Source organism: Capricornis sumatraensis, chromosome 6 (assembly GCF_032405125.1).
Source record: "Capricornis sumatraensis isolate serow.1 chromosome 6, serow.2, whole genome shotgun sequence".
NCBI lineage: Eukaryota > Metazoa > Chordata > Mammalia > Artiodactyla > Bovidae > Capricornis > Capricornis sumatraensis.
The window spans coordinates 119,403,055-119,421,486 of record NC_091074.1 but is presented as its reverse complement, the minus strand read 5'-3'; the positions used below and the strand labels follow the sequence as shown (position 1 = coordinate 119,421,486).

Genomic DNA, 18,432 nt, shown 5'->3' with positions numbered 1-18,432 from the left:
TTTCACTTTATAATTCAATCAACAGCCTATAAGTGATCTTTCATCACACTCTGGTAGCAATGAAAATTTTGCTTTCAGTTAATTTAAATATTCCATTTATAATCTGCCTTTCTTTGATTAGAAATAAGGTTAAACTTTAAACTTACCAGTTTTATGTTTAGACATCTGCCCTAAAACTACCTGAAGATTTTCTTCCTCTTTTTCAATTTCTTGCTTTATAAGTGAAAGTTGATTTTTTTTCTCACTAATCTGGACATTCAGTTCTCCTTTCTGAAAACTCAGTTCTTCCAGAAGACCTTTTAGTTCCTATGCAAAGAAAAAAGTCAACCCACCTCTACCAAGTTATGAACAGAAAATACTTTAAAATCAATTCTGTTATTAATTGTCTCACATATAAATTCTCATTTGAAAACAAGCTCATCTTTGTGTTTTACATTAAGAATAGCACTGTATTTACACTGACATATTTACATTTAAAATGTATATACAATTATTACTATGGGCAAGGCTGTGTGTTACAGAGAAAAGGCTGATTCAGGTCCCTCTCCTGCCCTCCAGGGGCTGTTAGTACCTTTCGGGGAAGTAAGGCCGGGGACAGAACCATGATCAAGAAAGGCTGAGGTTCTGTAGGAAATGTGCAGAGCGTTACCAACTCAGAAGCAAGATAAATCGCTTCCAGGAAAAGCTGGGGAAGTCCCTTAGTGGCGTGAGGCTGAACTATGCAAACTAGGTCAGATCTGGGCATTCCCAGAAAGGAAAGTCCTGAAGAAACAGCATGAGAAACGCAGAGGCAGAAGACCTCAGGCATGGCCAGAAAACATGGAGGGCCAGCGACACACGACAGCCCCAGAGGCTCGAGACTAGCGAGCTGGTGGGGCGGGTGGCGAGACTCAGGGACTCATATCTGCATCTTGGGGGGACCAGCAGAAACATCCGGAAATAAATCTACAGAACTACAGGGCTCTTAGAAAGTACTGAGAGACACACCCTGATGTGGCTGCACTTCTCAGTCACTTCAGTTTCCCCCAACCTCAGCGCTTCCTGGAGGTCAGCTCTGGCCTGGACCATGCTTCCCTGGAGCAGATGGAGCTCCTCCTTCTTGTGCCCCAACTGTCTGTCCAAGACAGCCATCTCCTGCTGCTGACCCGTCACCTGCATCAGAGAGAGGGGAAGAAGACGCAGCTTGACCAAAGTGCTGAGATGGAGAATATTTCGTCCAGCCAAATGCTGTGTGGAGGTGGGAGTCTAACTTTGGTTATCTTGGCCGCAAGAGTCAGAAAGGCCGGGCTGGGGAATGCAGGCATGACATGCCTAATAAAGGCCCTGAGCTCGCTCAAATCACAGCGAGAACAATGACAGGAAAGCAACGATCACCCCTCAGGTCAGGGTTTCAAAGAGCTTCTCTATCTGTGCTTCGTTCCAACTGACACCACCCTGGCAATGAAAGCCAGGCAGGGATTTAAGAAATTTACTCGTTTTGTAAATTTAAAACTTACAATTTTAAGGGCAATACATATTCAGTTTCAGACAAACAGAAAATGCAGACACGTGAAAGGAAGGAAACAGACAACATTCACTGTCCTCCCTTATCAGATGACCATGTTTGCAGTTTGGCAGAGACTAAAAATTCAAACACAAATATTTGCACACACATTTAACATAAACGATCTCAGAAAGATCATGTCTTCAGACTCACTCATTCAATAAGATATTGTTTTGAGTTGAGATTCAAATTTGGGTTGGGCTCTATTCCTATCCACTCGGATATATAGCCTCAATCATACTTTACTATGTATTTTCCAGTTTTTCCCACAATCAAACACATATCATGTTTATAACCGCAACACGAATGGAGGCTTCCCAGCCCCAGGAACTGGCTTTCAAGGCGCTGCTGCCATACCTGGCTCTTCAGCTCGTCCAGCTCTGCTCTCTTGGCCTGCAGGAGGGCCTCCGACTCCTTCAGGACCTGCAGGTGATGACCCTCAGCGCGCTCTGCGGTCTCGATGTCTTTCTGTAGCTTCTGCAGCCTACAAAGCACCGGTAGCACTAGAGCAAATCGGTAGGGAGGCCGAGCCCCGGGGGCCCTCACCCGGCACAGGCCCCGCGAAGCCGGGCCGAGGCCGCACTTACTCTTCTGTTAGTCTCTCCTTCTTCTTGTTTAAACACTGGAAGTCTGAGTCTTTTGCTGCAACAACTTTGTTTATCTCTTTCAAGATTTCTTCTTGCTCGGTTTTGTGCTGCTCCAAATCCTTTGTGTCAGCCTGCAACAATCTGAAACACATCGCTTTATTTCCCCCAGACTCCTTAGCCTTGACGTGACGTGTTATTTATCCTAAAGCAATTACCATCCTCTTAGAATCAAACTTCCCATTCATCTCACTGGGTGTATCAGTGGCCGAGCGAGTCTGCCTACCTGAGCTGCTGATCAGCTTTGACAAGGTTAACAGCTGTTTCCTGAGCTCTCCTTTCTAACTCCTCAGCATCTTTCTCAGTTTGCAACAAATTCCTCTTGGCATCAGTGAACTTTTCAACAGCATTTTTTGTCTAGAAAGGAAACTGTCATTAAAAGCAATTCAGCTGCAATATTCTCTTACAACTATTGGGATTGTAACTTGGCACAACTCTTAGAAAACAACACCGAAAGAGTGATAAAAATGTCCATTCACTTTCACCTGCCAGTTCTCAGAAAAGAATTCAGAAGAACTGCTATATAAAACTGCTCATTGCATACTGAGATAATGTAAGGCTTGACAAATAATTGATTCGGCAAGTGATAATGCATCAACACAATGGAATATTGCGTAGTCTTTAAAATAAGATGACAAGGTAGTAACATGGAAGAATGTTAATATAAAATGTTAACTAAAAAAAATAAATGTAAAGTGGTACAAGCACTATAAGAGCGACTATATAAAACTGTATCTTGTCAACAAAGAGAAAGGCTTTGCAAAGTTAAAAATAGTAATTTGAGGGTGGTGAGATGGTAGATGATTTTCTATTTAAAAATAGTCTGTACTATTATTTTTTTCATGTAAAAGTTATCTAAACCAAAACAACCACCCCCCAAAAAAAAATTTAAAAAGAGAAGAAAAAAGTGAATAGCTACCCAATTAAGTGGCAAAGACGTTATTTTACCAAAATTCCCTCCATAGAGATTTTTCTGTTAATAAGATTATTGATTTATCTCCGGCTGAGCTGGTCCTCACTGCTGCGTGTGAGCTTTCCCCAGTCACGGTGAGTGGGGGCTGCTCTCCAGGCGCAGCTGCAGGCTCCTCATTGCTGGGGCTTCTTATGTTGTGGAGCACAGGCGCCAGAGCTTGGGCTCAGCAGTGGCGGCACATGGGCGAGTCGCTTTGCGGCACCTGGAATCCTTCCAGGCCAGGGACTGCTCCTGCGTCTCACACACTGGCAGGCGGACTCTCAGCCACTGGACCACTGCGGGAGTTCCTAGAGCCTCCACCTTTACTCTTGATATTATCTTCAGTAAAATCCCATTACTCTAAGGATAGTTTAATTATGACTGGGAATCAAATATTTAATACTTCAAAACCTTCCTATACAAGATTTGGCAAAAACAGCATTTTCTTCCCTATCAGCTTGGTTTCTTTTTCTGTCTAAAATAAGAGGCTTAAAAACAATGTCATGAGAGATCCAAAACCAGAGTGTCGTTAGAACGTGGCTGAGCAGTGACTCACTGTTCAGCGAGACACTTCGCATTGCAGTTGCACGCAAGTCAGAGACGTCTGTATGCGAAGCTCATCTGGTAAACACTGTGTGTGGACGCAAGAGGGTCTGGCTGGCTCCCGAAGTGCTAAATATTTCATCACACTGCTTTCCACTTTGGATGGCCAGCTTCGACCAGATTCATCAGCAAGCCACTGGACAAAACTCATTTCCCACTGTGGAAAGCCAGCACATCTCCAAGCAGTTTTTTATCTCCGTGTATGTCCGGTTTTAACAAGTCTGGCACATTCCTTACAAAACGCAGCACCTTCTCCCTCTTCCTCCTGAGCGAGCTGCCTCCCTGAGTCATTTTGGGAGGTGAAGGAGGAGAAGCTCACTAGCCTGAACCTAGGTTCACTTCCTCCCTCTGCCAACTACCGGTCTCAGTAATCTTTTACACACCACCAACAGGTTTTCCTCTGGTCCTGCTCACACACCTATTTGCTCTCACAGTGATCTACCATACGACAGAAGAGGCAACTGATCATCTGAAAGGAAGATGGGGACACTTTTCCATTCTTAAAAAGCCACCACTCAGAATTACTTTCATAAATCCTTCATTTCAGCTCCTGGGTAACAGATTTCTATTCATTCAAATCGGTCCATGTTGAAACAACAATGTAAAACCAGTAGTCCCTGAGGTGCCCCATGTGGATGAGGGGCTTTGTTTAACCCTGGAATTCCCATCTAGCTAAAAAGCTCTTTTGGTGAGGCAGGACTTCAGCCACGTGACCACAAGCTAGACCAGGCTCTCTGAGTTACATCTGGGAACTGGGCTAACGACCATCTAACAGCGTTGCCAGGAAAATTAAACGAAGAGGTATTTATAAAACAGCCAACGTGTGGCCTAACAGGGGCTCAATAAGAGGCAGTTCCTTTCTCTCCCCAAATTACTCTGTGTTTAAGTCTCAAGAATATTACCTCAGGGCAAAAAATACTTGATTTTATATCAACTGTCAACCTGGAGAGTAACTAAGAGTCTGACTATGAGGTCCCTTGTTATTTTATAAGAATATAAGGTTAACCCATTTAATAAACATTAGAGCCCAAGTAATTTTTAACACCCACAGGATAAGGAGGTGGGCTGTGTTAGGAACTAAACGGCTTTCAGGAGCTTTAAATACGCGACTTCATTCCATTCATCCGGAGCAGCCTGGGCGGTCTGTTTCTTGCTGTGCTGGTCTTCCCTGAAGTTCAGCAGGTGCAGCGCGTGGGCTTAGCTGCCACGCAGCATGTTGGATCTTAGCTCCCTGATCAGGAATTGAACCTGTGTCCCCTGCCCTGGAAGGCAGATTCTTAACCAATGGCCCACCAGGGAAGTTCCCCAGCTTAGGTTTTCTTAGCCTGAATTTACAGTTAAGGAAAGCAAAGCTCGGAGACTTAAGTGACTTGCCCAAATCCTTGCAGCTCCTTAACCAGCAGAGCGCAGCCTGACTCTGACGACTGCGCTCCTACACGCTCTCCTTCTAACCCATCCTGCGGGGGACAGTGAGGCCCCTCCATCCAAGCACAGCAGCACATACTTTCTCTGTTGTGCATGAAAGTTCGCTCTCGGCTTCCGCCAGCAGTCGGTCAGCCTCCCTGAGCTCCGCTCGACGTTTCAGGAGGGTCTTCTCAATGCACTCAATTTCATCTGCAATATCCTCATGGTGCTTGAGTGATTTTTCTATTTCTAGCTCATTCATAAGACTCTCAACATTTCCATCAATGAAGTCTCTAAAAAAAATTCACATACACACACATAGAGAGATTTTAAATGTGACCATATCAATACCTATAGCCTAGTGATAAAAAGATGCACGTTGACCTTCTAATACGAGAAGGGATAGGACAGACAGCTACATCTGATTAAGCTCAAGGCCTATGTTTACCTTGGTTCAAGGTCTAAGTATACCTAAGTTCAAGGTTATGTTACCATATTTTTACTCAACGTGGCATATTGCTGACAATAAGTGAATAGTATGTATAATGTATGATGCTCCTGTTTTGCCCTTTTAAATATAAAGTTTTTTTTTTAATCAACACTTAGTCAAGACAATGCTGATACTTCAATTCTTCTGTGGTATAAAAATAAAGCAAGCCACTCCCAAGACAACCATCTATTTCCCTCAAAATTATTCTACATTTCTGCTAGAGTAAAATTGTGGTGACGATATCTGACAAATCAAAAAGCATAACACAGGACTTAGTAACACAAGGCTAAAGTCAAAACTGCTTGAAAATGGGACTATCTATACAGAAAAACGTGAAAATAAACTTAACATATTAACAGTTTGTCTTTAAATGAATACAGACAATTCTTACTTTCTTCTTTGACTGTTTTTGTGTTATCCAAATTCCCCCAAATGATAATTTATTTTTACAACTAGGAAAAGAAGTGGCTGTCCCACTGGCCTACATCCCCCTCAAAAACACCTACGCAAATGCAATAACCCTCCTGTAAGCCTTCAAGCATCGAGTCCAGCCTTCTCTTGGTGGCCCTTGCTTTTTCCTGCCAGGTCTGTTAGTCACTCCTGCATTTGCTCCTAGAAGGCCGAGACCGCATCTCACCCACCTCAAGGTCCTCCACAGGTCTTCCTCCAACCCTGGCCCGTGGGCCAGTCTGGCTAAATGGACAAAAACTGAGGAACTGTCATAATTCATGGCCTAGTGCAGAAGATGCGCTCTGTGTGACTGACCCAAGGAGCAGACAGTGTGTTAGCTGACGAACGCTCTGCCAGACACTGGGGCACAGAGAGGGAGGCCCTGCACCTGCCCGCCTGCCCGCCTGCCCTCCTGGGTATCGCACAACACAGTATGAATAGCACTATGCCCAACGCTGCCAACTCTTAACTGTGGGAGCCTGAGGTGAGAAACCTCTTGTATCAGAGGGGTCCCTGACCTTCACCTGGAGAGACACACTGGAGCTGCGCGGGGCAGGCAGGGAAGCCACTGCAGGCAGAGGACAGCGCACACAAAGGTGGGGCGGCAGGAGGAAAGGCGGTGTTCAGGGAAACCGCGGCAAAGCGCGCAGGGCCAGAATAAGCGCTGCGTGGGAAGAGAAAGACGAGCAGAGAGGCAGGGTGCAGGGCCGGGAGGGCAGAATGTCCGCTGGTGGGAATAAGCGCTGCATGAGGGCACGCACGGCCAGGGCTGCAGCCACGTCGAGGGTGGGACAGAGCGACAGAGACCAGGCCTGGAGAACCTGACCTAGGGTGAGAGTGCCTGAAGGCCAGGGCAGCGACAATGAAAGAAGGGGGCCAGCGCGAGAGCCCTTTGTGCATAGCGTCAGCGGGGCTGAGAGCAGCTGGACGCCTAGGGGAGTGGACGGAACGGGGAGTGGCAAGCCTGCAGCCAGGACGACGGGGAGGGATGCCATTCTCCAAGAGCGACTATGAGAGACGCTGGCTCGGACTTTTGGCCACAAGAACTTAGAAATCACCACGTGGCTATTCAACTCAATTCAGTTCTGTCCCCTAGTTTCATTAGCCACATTTCAAGTGCTCAACAACCACACATGGCTAAGGCTACTGTTCTGGATGGGACAGATCTAGAACATTCCCAAGATCACAGAAAGTGCTACAGGACAACACTGATTTTGGTTACCTTAATAACTAATTCATCTGAATCATAAAAATAAAATGGCTAATAGTTACTTTCGCTGCTGATGTTTCTGGATGGTTCTATGCAGTCCTTCTACTTCGTGCTCTAAGTCTTTCTTCTCTTGCGAAAGTTCATCAATATTATGACGCAGTTCTTCTATTTCTTTCTCAGACTGCCGCCTGGACGCTCTCATCCTCTGTTCCTGCTTCTTTGATTTTAAATGCTGTATTATGTCTTCCAATCTAGAAACCTCATTCTCCTGAATAAAGAAAAAAATGCAATACTGAAATATCACATGAGGTCATTTCCCCTTTTTCCTGCCCCAAACTGAAATGAACTGTGGTTAAAGTGGTATCTATGCCCTGAAAATAGTGGTAGCTTGCTAAGACTTCAGTTTGAAAAGAAAAATTAAGCCAAGCCAATGTCTTCACAGGTCATAGATGCAATGGACGGACCGACAGACCCTACAACTCTTCCCCCAGTCCAGCTATGCCTGCCTGATAAGCAGACAGCAGGCACCTCCTGCGGGTGCTGTCTGGTCCCAGAGTTCAGCATCTGACAGAGACACAGACGTACACGTCTCCCCCTCCTCTGGACACATGGGAGGGGAGTGGGCTGAGAAGGCTACTTAGAGAAACGGGTGCTCTGCTTGGTTTTGAAGAACAAATGAAACAGGAACTATCTAAGCCGAAGAAGTAAGGTACAAATATAGGAGATACAGAGGCATACCTGGGGAACCACATGGGCGCTGGGAACTGGCTGAGGGTGAAAGAGCCAGCTTACGAGATTAGCAAGTGAGCCAACAGAACTGTTCCAAGAGCAGTGTGCACCAGAGCACGGCAGGCGAACAAGAGTAACGGCCATTTAACCATGCAAATATCCACAGCTCTGGAACTAGGCTGACTGATTAAAACTGGGCTGGTGGCTTCACACCCAGGTACTCGAATCCTTTCTCTTCCTCTCAGTTTGCTGAGAGGAAAAGGGAAAAATCAAGAGCTCAGGAAAACATCAGGATCCAGGTGTCCTGAGTTTGAAGGAGGTACTTGCAATGCATTTTATTTCTTTAGTGCCAAAAGCTTGAAAAGTAAGCTAGGGACTAGGAAGGAATCATTTCTTGAATTTAGCCTAGAGCAGAAATATGAAATACAGTAAAATTTATACAAAATTAAACGAACTACACTTCCTACAAATAAAGAAGTGTTATGCAGTCATTAAAATACTGCTTGAAAATGTCTATGAAAACCATGGGAAAAATGCTTGTAACATTAAGTAGGAAAAACAGAACACAAAATTATGGGCACAACAAGAAGAGAGCTATGGAAAGAAAGAGAGAATAGTCATTAATCTCACCAGCGAGGGATGATCCCCAGCAAAGCGTTACTTTGTGCTGCTGTTACACATGTTTACACGTAAACACGTCTACACATGTGTGCACAAGTACAGGCAGGCACGCGCATGTGCCGGGTCACAGAGTCGGACACAACCGCAGCAACTGAGCAAGCACATGCCTATACATACACACTCATACAGTGCTTATCAACAAAAACATACACAATAAGCCTTCTTTAAAAATGGCTAATTTCTGGGCTGAAAGCATTTTTGTTATAAAATGGTTAAACTAGGACCACAACTTCTGACTGGCACCCTAACTTCTGACCAGAACAGTATTTTAATAACAGAATGTTTGCTGGGTTCTACACATCAGCCTTAAAAGCACACTTCTGGGACACAGGCTCTGAGGAGGCCCCCAGGGAAGCAGTGTGGACCGGGCTCGCGCGTCTCCCCACTTACTAAGGCGTGGTGCTCCGGAACGTTGCAGTGCAGCACGCCCACTGGGATGAGGGGGACAGAGAAGCTGGGGGGTGGGGGCCCGTATACAATGGGGGCACCGGCAGGGGGCGGGCCATACACAACAGTGCCAGGGGTGAGAGGTTGGCTACTGTTGGGCAAGGGAGGCGGCGGTGCGTAGAGGGCCATGCCCTGCGGTACAGGAGAGCCGTCGGGGAACACGGTGTACATCAAGTATCCAGAAGGAGGGACGAACGGGCGGTCGTCGTGGTCATCCAGCTCGCTCTCCTCCCGGCTCTCTCCTCCACTGTCTGCATCTTCAAACAGAAACACAGGAGCGTGTCTTATTCCTGTGGCTTACTAGGTAAACACACTTAGCAGAGAACAGCAGCATTCAGGCCAAGATATGAGAGATGGAAAAATAAAATTTTGTAAAAAAGGTCAAAAGCAGTTTTGAAAAGTGGATCAAAACAGGGATTCCAATTCTTTCCACCAGGTGAACTTGAGTTTCTCCGACACCTATCCATTGGTTTGCTTTTTTCCCGTCTTCATTCATTCATCATTCAGCAACATGTGGGTGCCTGCTTCATGTTACATGAGGCCAGCAGAGAAGTGCTATGAGACCCACAGCGCCAAGCTCCACCACTGTCAGGGCACACAGCCTCTCTCGGTGGGGGTTTGCTCACTTATCTCTCCAGGAAGCAAGAACTAGCTGTGTTTATCTCAGAGAACCAAGCACACAACAGGCACTCCATTTCCTGAATGAACAAATTCTCAGAATGTAATATTCCCATTTTACAGATTAACACTCTGAGAGCAGCTAAATAATTTGCCTAGTATGACACAGCTACTTAGTGAAAGAGCTGGGATTTACCCCAGGTCCAACTCTTTCCTCTGGGGCTCTGGAAGACAGACCTGCAATACTTCATTTCAGTTGCAGTAACTACCTAGTGTGCTAACCCTGAAACAAGGATGTAAACTGCCATGTTCTAGGAGCACAGGTGAGCTGCTCAGCGTGCCTGGGTAAGGCAGTGAGGAGGAAGGGTCCAGAAGAAGAGTGCTTTTTGAGGACCTGGGTCTTCCTGAAGTCATGATGAGCAGGAATAGTTTGGGAGAGAAAAGAAGAGTAGAACATTCTGAACAGAGGGGTTCAAACATGGAGGTGTGAGAAACACAGCATGCAGCTGGGCGTGGCTGACAGGCGGGAGAGCGACGGGAAGGGAGGCAAGGGGGCCACTGGCCAAGACAAGGTCACAGAGGGCCTCCTGAGCAAGCGAAGAGACTGGGCTGTACTTTATGGATTTCAGGGGACCAAAAGTCATTAACCAGGCAAGAGACGTGCAACTTCCCGGATGTGATCTGACTTACCTTTTTTTGGAAACGATTTATGTAACCCGCTCCTGATAGGAGAATAAACCCAGTATCCCGAGGCAGCTGGAGGGGCACCGTCTTCCTTCCCGTCCTGCTGTGGTTTTCTAACAGGAGTTGAGGCTGCATACCTCAGCCCGACACCAGAGTCCTTAGTGGCCTGGGAACTATGGCTGGAAACCTACACAAATGACAGAAGCGCACAGCATCTCTTAAAGATAAAAAGACTGATGTGGAGAAAGATCAAAGTCTACAGCAACGCCGACACAGAACCGGTTTCTCCTCCTACATCATAATTCTCGTTCTCACATGAGAGTGAGACGTGGGCACATGGTCATACAGCCTGCAAGGGTGTCAGCCTCCTGGCTGCCGTACTCATCCTTCCTAGTGGCCTCTCTTCTCTCGGTAAGATCATGGAAAGCAGGCGCTCGCCAGGCTGCCTGGGGTCTCCGTCTCCTGCGGCGCTGGGGGCCGGGCCTGGCCTTAGAGCTCTACTGTTACGCTCCTCCTTCCCAGTTGCAGGTTGGCCCTCCAAACCCTCAGCCAACTCGGGCTCTGCTCTAACTTAACACTGCTTCCACCTGTGGCCCTGGTTGTGCCAAGATGTCTGGCTTCCTTAGGGATCTGGGAGGAGGATCTTAGATTCTGCTCTTGGGGTTCTGAGGAAGTCCACACGTCCCTGGGATCCCAGCGGGTTAGGGCTGCTTCTCCCGACTGGGGCTGTCAGCGGATTCCAGCAGGATGGAATCCATCCTTCCTTCCTTCCCAGATTCAGGCCACAAACCTTCACTCTGTGCCCACTGAACACCCCTCAACCCTCCTCTCCTCCAGCTCCTCTGCTCTAGCCTCTTCCATCCTTCACCCAAGTGAGTTCAAACAGCCCCACACAGAGCAGCTCACGCACTGCAGGTCTAGCCTTCACACTCTGCCAGACTATTCCTCCAAAGCTCGAGCTCTGATCATGGCACACACAACCGCAGTTTCCCAAGGCCTATAATTAAGGGTAAGGGATTCTGAAGTCCCTTTAAAAAAAAATTCATGGCCCCAATCTACTTTGCCTTTCACTGTTCCCATCCCACCCTCAAGCCCCGCAAGGCTACCTGCCGTGGCTAACCCAACGCTCCTCGTCCTTGCGGGCTGTCCCCTCGCTCCTGAGTGCACATCCTGTGAGGGTTGCTTAGCGCTCACTTCATGCCCCTGCTTGTGAAGGCTTCTTTCCTAAACATTCCCATGAGATAAATTTGTAATTCTCTGCAACGGGGGCAGAGATGTCTGGTCTATTGTCACGTGTATGCCACTGTTTTGTAATTACACTGGTGTAACTGTGTTCCTCCCCAGCTCATGAACTCTTGGAGGGCAGGGGCTGTATCATTCATCATGGCTTCCCACCAAAGTCTTGCACTTGACCTAGACCTCAGTAAGCACTGAATGAATGACTGTTAAAAGGAAATGAAATCCAGGTGCCTAGCTTTCTGTCTCAGCCTCTGTATAATTCCACTGCCATTTTCAACAGTTTCAACAGGCTCTCTGGGCTCAAGTCACTTTATCTCCCTTACAGGATCCTTATTCTAGGAGCCCACCACATACACCTGAGCATGAGTGGGCAACTGCCACATTCCTTGGGAACGCCCTACTTCGATCTCAGTGTAAACACTTAAGAACCTCAACGCATGGCTTAGCCTAGATATGTTGTTCTTGACATCTGATCACAGATTTACGGAAGGCAACTTTGTTACATTTTCTTAAAGAAAACTTAGTATATATCTCCAACAACACAGACTTCCTACCTTTGATGATGATGGTGGTGGCATAAAGTACCAATAGCCTCGTCTTTTGAAAGGATCTGCCATGCTGCTGATGTAATCATTCTGGTAAGAAACTTCACATCGGAGTTCAGCAATTTCTTCCAAAATATTTTCAATGCCTCCTCTGTTATCTGTAAAGGAAAGTTATTCCATGAGTTGGGCATGAAATCATCTACTTCCTTTCTCTCTCAAAATACAAAAGTGATTCCACGAGAGCCGATGACTCTTAGTTCCTCACAGCTGTCCTTTGGTAGTAAGCGTTTGCTGACTCTTAAAAGAGGACAGATACCCCACTGCTATTCACTTAGAAAGCGAGCCAGAGAAAGAAACAGATTTGTAAACATTCCTTTTTTTGAAAATACAAAAATGAATCTCTTCTCTCTTTGTAATCAAGTCCCTTGATACTGCACTTATATACACTGGAAAAAGTTCTTTACTTATTAAGCTAACTATCACAGCTCTATAAATCAAGCATGGGCTTGACTGGTAACAAATAAATCTGTTAAAGGGAAAAAACAAACAGAATGATCTGATTTTAAAACCAAAGCCCAGTACTGTACCAGCCCCGGTGAGGTCTAATAGGTTCCGCAGCCTCGCGATCTCTCTCCTCTGTTTCTCCATGGTCTCATTCAATTTCTCGATTTCCAGCACCTGTGAGCTTGCTCCTCGGGTGCCTACCTCTACTTTCTCCATCTCAATTTGAAGCTTTTAAAAAAATCACATATAAGAAGTTGCCAGTGAATATTCTTTTCCAGATGCACTTCTCCTTGCAGTGTGATTTATAATCTTCTGACTTTTTACTTCTACTGCACTAATGAGGAACCCCATTCCTCTGGGCATTTAAACCACACAATGGCCGGCACACAGCAGAGGATCGAGTACTGACTGACTGCTGACGGGACCTCAGAATCCTTTGAGAGGGTCCCTACCACAATGCAATCGCTTAGGAACTGAGAAGGACCCAAGGAGGTGGTCTCACGGGGTCCCGGCACTGACCTGCTCCTCCCTCTCCCTGAGGAGGTTCTGCAGGAGTTCGATCTCCGCTTCCGCTCGGGTCAGATCCCTCGCGGCCTGTGCTGCCTTTCTGCTGAACCGCTCTGCTTCCTGCAGGTCCTGCTGGGACGGAGGCGCGGGGAGGGCGGCACGGCACTGCGGGCTGTGCTCTCCTCTCTCCCTCCCAGACTCAGCCTCTGCTCTCGTCAGCTCGCACGCCCGGCTACCCCCTGCACAGGAGGCGCCTGGCCCCACCTCGCCTACCCACCACTTGGGAGCCCCTCAAAGCCCTCTGTGGGGTCCAAGTGGGCAGGGTGCTGCATCAAAAAGCACAGACCAGCTTTTCCTCCCCCGTCCCACAGTCTCCCATGACTGGGGGGACTCTGGGCTCCCATGGTTAGGCTTCTCCCTCCTACGACCCGTGGTCTTAATCGCAACAGCATTTGCGTCCTATACAGGCTGTGACACTTATCTCGGGCAAGACTCATAATAACCCCGTGAAGAGACACACGAGCCTCTATACGTGATGGAAGGGCTGAGGCTCAGGAGGATGACCCCGCAGGCCTGCAGACTCCTGCTTAGCTCTGCGCTCACAGCTGGCTCCCTCAGCAGACCCCTGCCCTCTGAGGTAAGGATGGTACGCTTCATCTGATGGTTCTTTGGAGACTCTCTAGAGCACCACACCCATGGCAGGGCTGTGATGGTGGAAGTGCACCCATCAGGTCTGAAGAGAAACAGACAACTTTACGCAAGAGCCAGAGTCTCTAATGAGAGCTCAAAAACGCAAGGGGCTGGTGCCTCGGCAGGGGCAGCCTTGGTGGGCACTTGCTGTGTGTGGGACTCACCTCTGCACGCTCCTGGTTAATTTTCATAACGGTGCCATGAAGGGACTTGAGCTGGTCTTTGGCAATGGTGAGCTCGGCCGTGGCTATCTTATCAGAGGCGGCCACAGCCTTCTTTAGTTTCTTCAATTCTTTATCTAAACCCAGAACCTGCGCCTGAGATTTGGCATCTTCAAGTCTCTTCTGAGATAAAACAAAACAAAAAAAAAACCAGAGAGATGACTCATTTGGTAGCAATGAACTAAGATGTAAGCCCCATGCGAGCAGGGACTCTGTTCACATACCCCATGCCTAGAACAATACCTGGTACACAGCAGGTGCTCGGACTTAAAAAATAGAAACGCCTCCAAACTGTACAGTAACTTAGAATGAAATCAGTACACTTAGTCTGGAAGCTTTGTGCTCGTAAATCCATTCATCTGTTGGAAAAACATTTCTTGGCACCACTGGCAAGCAATGGACCAGCCCCTTGTGATCACTGGGGCATATGGTGGTAAACCAAACAGACCTGCCTGCTGCCCTCGAGGGGCTTATGAGACACACACGTTAAACAAACACCGAGGCAAATGTGTAACTGAAACTGTGAGTGGTGCTCTCAAGGGAGAGAACAAGGGACCCACCTCTGTGAGAGGCTGGCAGGAGAGACCTAGACTGGTGGGAGAGGGAGTCAGGGAGAAGAGATGGGGAGAGGCGTGGTGCAGGGGGAGCCAGAACTTGGGGGTCTCGGGGACTGCAAGCAGCAGCACGGTGAGAAAAGGGGGCACCAACGGAGGCGAAGCCCGCGGCGGCTCAGAGGCGAAGGCGTTTCAGTCCTTATCCTAGGAACAACAGAGGCTGCTGGAGGGAGAGGAAGATGGCAGGGACTGACAAGAGTCTGTTTCTGTTTTGTGCTGGCTGCTCCACGGAGCTGGCAGTAAGTGGAAACGGCGGCTGTGCCGTGGCTGCAGCCATTGTCCAGAAGAGATGACGCGTCACGGCGGATGAGGCTGGTGGCCCTGGAGGAGGACAAAGTGCAGACACTCCAGAGAGATTCTGGAGGCAGACTCGTAAGACTAGGGAGCTGATGTGTTCTCACTAGAGCATGAAGGAGGCCACTCACGGGGGCTGGGAGAAGGTACAGAACACTGCAGCCTGACAGCGAGGTTCCAGAGAGGAGTGAGGCGGCCGCCGCCGAGGCTGCACACACTCCCAGTGCCACCACTATGCCTGGATGGGTGGGTTTTAACTCAGGAACACTCAGCCACGAGTGCAGGGCTAAAGAACGCAGACAGCTGCTGTTCTGTCACAGAAGACAGGGCAAAGGAGCAAGGAATCTGAGGATATCTGCAAACGATGACGACAGTGGGGGACCGTGGGATTTAAGTTGGACAAGGAAGAAAGCAAGGACAGGAGAGCCACATGCAAGGAAAGCCGGGGCTCAGGCGCTGGGATCATGCAGCGCGAGGGCGCGGACGGCAAAGGAGTCTGTGGTCAGTCGGGGTGCTCCACTTGTGACCTCAGAGACGCTGGGGGCAGCTTCTGAATCGCACAAGGTGTGCCAAGGGGAGTAGTGGCTGAGGTAGCTTTGGAGAAGCTTAAAAAGAGGCCAGGGAATCAGAAAGAAAAGTGAGGAGCTGAAAAGTAATGTTCCACAGATGTGTCCAGTTTGGAAAGGGGTGTGGAAGGAGGCAAATCATCCCAACAGCATTTAAGTACCACCCAGCCAACTCTTCGCTCGCTCCTTACATCCCAATTCCCTTGTTTCTGTCTATCACGCTCCCTCGTCTCAGGCTCCAGATCCAGTGATGTGCACCCAGGCCTCTCTAGGGCAGGCCCCGAGCCAGCCGTGCAGCTAGAGGTGACCGTGGACCACAGCTCTCTGAGCTGCCCCCTCGCTGAGAGCAGGACCCCGGCAGCAGGGACTCGTGTGTCTCTTTCCTGGTCTTGCCCACCTTCTTCTCTAACTCCTGGAGCTGGGCTAGAATTCGCTCCTTCTCTTCATCAGCTTCCTGCAGCTGCAGATCCGTAAGGCCTTGGATTTCTTCCATACTTTTTAGGTTTTCTTGTAAATAGTGAATCTCATTCTCTAACTGCTGAATTCTTGCTTCATGTTGCCTCTTGTCAAAATTAATCTGTGAGGAAATAAGGTTTCAAAACTTATTTTTAAGCAAAATATTTTTTGAGCAAAATAAACACCTTCTGGAGAATTGTATTTCATTTTACTAAAGAGTATTAATGGCTTACTGGGGATGGGTTAATCACAACTGTTCTCTAGGATCCATTTTAACATTTGCCTCATTAAAATAGCTACATCAAAAACTCAGATTCTGGCACCATACTATGCTCTAGCAATGCGGTGTTACTGACCTGCACGTTAAGAAACAGCTCACTTGCTTCCAAAAGCAAGGAAAACAGCGTCCTGCAGGAGCCTGACTTTGCCATCAGGCACCACACTCAGGGCTGCCTTTCAGTCACACACAGCCTGACTTACTAGGAGTGAAACTTAACCGCAATTACTGTATTTTTTAAAAATTATAGCTTTATTAATTAGACCTTAAAGGTATAATTACCTTTATTAAGGTATAATTAATATAACAAACACTTTTTTTTTTGTGGCCATGCCATGCTGCTTGTGGAATCTCAGTTTCCCGCCCAGGGATCGAACCCCAGCTCTTGGCCATGAAAGTGAGCAGTCTTAACCACTGGACCACCAGGGAATGCCCTACACTGTATTCACACAAAAAAGGCGGCAAGGTGACTTGCTGAGAAGCGTGCATGTGTTCTAAAGGCTTCCCTCCGGCTGCCGCCTGCCCATCTCTCACCCTTGCTTCTAGCGCGCTCTCACAGGCCTTCCTGAACGCCTCCTGTCCATCCGCCAGCTTCTCCCGATGCAGAGCCATTTCTTCTTGGAGTTTCCTTTCCCTCCCGTGGGCTTCCTCTTTCTCCCACTGAGAACGTGTCAGCATTTCACTGAATTGTATCTGCAAGTCAGCAAGACTTTTCCCTAAGACATCTGAAGGACTGTGGATTCTGGTAAGGGGGGAGAGGAAAGATGTTATAAACGTGACGTTTTATTTTTGACGCTGGACGCAAGCACGCCAGTAACATTAGTACACGAGAAGAGCTGTGTGGGACGGCACCTGTTGTCAATCCATGGCAAATCACTGTGCATCTCTGGAGCGCAAAGCATTGTTTTATCAACTGATGCTGCCGCTCTGAGAGCACAGGCTACCTTCAGGCTAACAACGTGTGTTCAAAGAATAAACGTCCCTTTCACATTTTCAAATTAGCCTGTTTTTCTTTAGCTATTTGTTTTCTACTTAAAGTGTACAATGTGACTCTACTTCCTGACCATCCGCAGTAAGCTTTCAAGAATGAGTTACTCATAAAACCTTTATGTTTTTTAAATTAAATAATAACAAAACATATAAAAGATTAAAAATATCAGTGATGGACAACTTGAATTAAGTAATCTGTGTCTCAATCATGGTCATATGATAAGGAGAAAACCTTACGAAAGGAATCAGCCATGCACGGTTGCGGAAAGGGGATTCCGTCACTGAAGCCCACACTCGGCCCTCGGCCCGCTCTATACCAGGCGGTCCTGACCTGCCATTACCTCATCTCTCCAGCTCCTGATTTCAGTTTCCTCCTTACTTCATCTACACGGGCTGCCACTTCTTCTGGATGAATCAGACCATCAGCTACATGATTAAGGTGACTCTGGAAGTCTTTAAGCTGCTGTTTTAACAGGGTATTGTCATCCTATGGAGGGAGGCAAAATGAAGAGGGGTAAAAGTCACCAAAACAAAATTTAAAAATACACTCACACATACACACACAGCCTATATTATTTACCATGTAATCATTCTAGTCAACTTCTTTCACCAATTTTTAAAAAATCCTTTCCACTACGGCTGACAATATCTGAATCTACTGATTAATCCGAAGTCACAAAAGACACGAACAGGCGTTATGATCTGTGTCGTGGTGACGCCACAGGAAGTACCTGTGGACACTACCTTCCTCTTGCCCAAAACTAAATAACGTGAATCTAAATAAACCTCTATATAAGAACATGTTAATCAACGCCGTGCGGATGTGGCCAGCAAAATCTAGACTACGGGAGTCTACAAGGCAAAGACCTGGTTTTCTTCAGTGTGGAACAAAGGTCAGAAAAAGCAAACCTGTAGATTACAGGAGACTTAAGAATCAAGCCAACTAAGTGCACTGTGAACACATCGTCTGGATTCCAAAAAACACTTCTAAAAATGAGACAGTTTCAATATTCTTAAGGTATCTGATGATATCGGGGGTGACTATAATTTTAAGGTATCACAATGGCATCCATG

General features: G+C 47.4%; 1 protein-coding gene across 1 annotated transcript in view; it reads right to left on the bottom strand.

The window, feature by feature from the left end:
- Nucleotides 1-18,432, bottom strand: part of CNTRL (centriolin) — an 83,459-nt gene that overhangs the window by 18,733 nt on the left and 46,294 nt on the right. The window contains exons 15-30 of the mRNA XM_068973845.1: nucleotides 17,700-17,845; nucleotides 16,903-17,110; nucleotides 16,033-16,212; nucleotides 14,105-14,284; nucleotides 13,263-13,379; nucleotides 12,827-12,971; nucleotides 12,249-12,397; nucleotides 10,462-10,642; nucleotides 9,097-9,410; nucleotides 7,359-7,564; nucleotides 5,247-5,439; nucleotides 2,414-2,544; nucleotides 2,131-2,271; nucleotides 1,901-2,027; nucleotides 988-1,152; nucleotides 147-306 (exon numbers count right to left, since the gene is read on the bottom strand). Coding sequence (XP_068829946.1) covers nucleotides 147-306; nucleotides 988-1,152; nucleotides 1,901-2,027; nucleotides 2,131-2,271; nucleotides 2,414-2,544; nucleotides 5,247-5,439; nucleotides 7,359-7,564; nucleotides 9,097-9,410; nucleotides 10,462-10,642; nucleotides 12,249-12,397; nucleotides 12,827-12,971; nucleotides 13,263-13,379; nucleotides 14,105-14,284; nucleotides 16,033-16,212; nucleotides 16,903-17,110; nucleotides 17,700-17,845 — 2,743 coding nt within the window. The remainder of the gene's footprint in view (nucleotides 1-146; nucleotides 307-987; nucleotides 1,153-1,900; nucleotides 2,028-2,130; nucleotides 2,272-2,413; nucleotides 2,545-5,246; nucleotides 5,440-7,358; nucleotides 7,565-9,096; nucleotides 9,411-10,461; nucleotides 10,643-12,248; nucleotides 12,398-12,826; nucleotides 12,972-13,262; nucleotides 13,380-14,104; nucleotides 14,285-16,032; nucleotides 16,213-16,902; nucleotides 17,111-17,699; nucleotides 17,846-18,432) is intronic.